At 48.5% G+C, this 1,343-nt stretch overlaps 1 protein-coding gene across 1 annotated transcript in view; it reads left to right on the plus strand.

Moving 5' to 3' along the window:
* RPL35 (ribosomal protein L35) overlaps positions 1 to 1,343 on the plus strand; it is a 4,289-nt gene continuing 2,946 nt past the window's right edge. Inside the window, exon 1 of the mRNA XM_015826136.1 lies at positions 1 to 61. Within this exon, the coding sequence (XP_015681622.1) occupies positions 59 to 61 (3 nt within the window). The 5' untranslated portion in view covers positions 1 to 58. The remainder of the gene's footprint in view (positions 62 to 1,343) is intronic.

Consider the following 1,343-nt stretch of genomic DNA (forward strand, 5'->3'; position numbering starts at 1 on the left):
CTTCCCGGCTTCCGTCCTTTCCTTTCTCGTTGGTAGTAGCGACTGCCCCGTTGCCGTGATGGTGAGGAGGCGCCGGGGGGGGATCGGTTCGAATCCGGTTCCATCGGTTCCGAGAAGGGGCTCTGGGGGCCGGGTTTCAAATGGGGACGGCGGGGGAAAGGCTGCTCGAGCCGGGCCGCCCCATACGAGGAACGGAGGGGCGGCGGGGGGGCAGCTATGGGGGTGGAGGATGAGTAGGCCGCGCCGGGGCGTAGAAGAAGTGATTGTGCAATGGGAGGGGGGGGAGTGGAAAGAGAAAGAAAGGCTTCCGGGTTATGAGCCCATGGCTTAGATGGGCTTTGTAGTCCTCTTGAGATGGGCTCCCGGGAAGATCCAAAGCAGGGGTTGCACGCCACGCTCGCCCATTTAAAAAAAAAAAAAAAGGGGGAACCAATTTTATATGAATGTATTGATTGCTTTATTGGACAGGATCCAGCCTTTCAGGCAGGGGCTGCGCGGGGAATGCTGGGAGTTGAAGTCCACAAGTCTTAAAAAGTGGCCAAGTTCAGGCAGGGTTCGCCCTTGGGGATGGCTGCAGCATCACTGGACAACTGGCTGCTCCCCCCAAAAGGAGTAGGGGGAAGCCTGTTTGGGGGGCTTGCTGGGATGCCAGCTTTTAAAAGATTTCGTCCTGGTGTGGCTTTTCACAAGTGGGGCACGTGGACAACCCTTGTGGGGAGATGACAGACTGGCCTGGTGGCACCAGGATCTGCTGTGAGCGTGCCAACGAGGCCAGATGTCAGTCCTGATGCATCTGTGGCCTGATCGTCATAAGTACTTTTAACCTGCGTCCTTCGACGTAAAATGAGGATGGAGGCGGGGGGGGTGTCTCTTTAACTTATTTGTGAATGTTTATATTTTTGTGAGTCAAAATAACGTTTACTGTTAAAAACTGAAGCAGTAGATGAATTAGATAACCAAAGTTGATCAGATTCTGCATCTTATTTTTTAAATTACTCCTCGCTGTACTCCACGTTATATGTCATTTTATATCTATACATTAGCTTCAAATAAAAGTGGTTTTTTTGGGGGGGAAGTCTTTTTTTTAAATTTAATTTATTCACCACCTTGATGTAGGTGGTCGCCCCCTTCTTTCATTGCAAAGGCAGCATTTATAATAAAGTTATATTTAATATTTATTTGCTATGTATATGTAGGGATGTGGGTCTATACATATGTTGTTCATAGTATGTATTAAGTGTGTGTCATGTATGTGTTTCACTTTGAGAGCGGGCAACTAAATTTCATTTTTGATGTGTGCCATTGTGCCCACAGTATGAAAATGACAATAAAGGTTATCTTGG

Source organism: Protobothrops mucrosquamatus, unplaced genomic scaffold (genome assembly GCF_001527695.2).
Source record: "Protobothrops mucrosquamatus isolate PMUCROS unplaced genomic scaffold, P.Mucros_1.0 scaffold2971, whole genome shotgun sequence".
Taxonomy (NCBI): Eukaryota; Metazoa; Chordata; class Lepidosauria; order Squamata; family Viperidae; genus Protobothrops; species Protobothrops mucrosquamatus.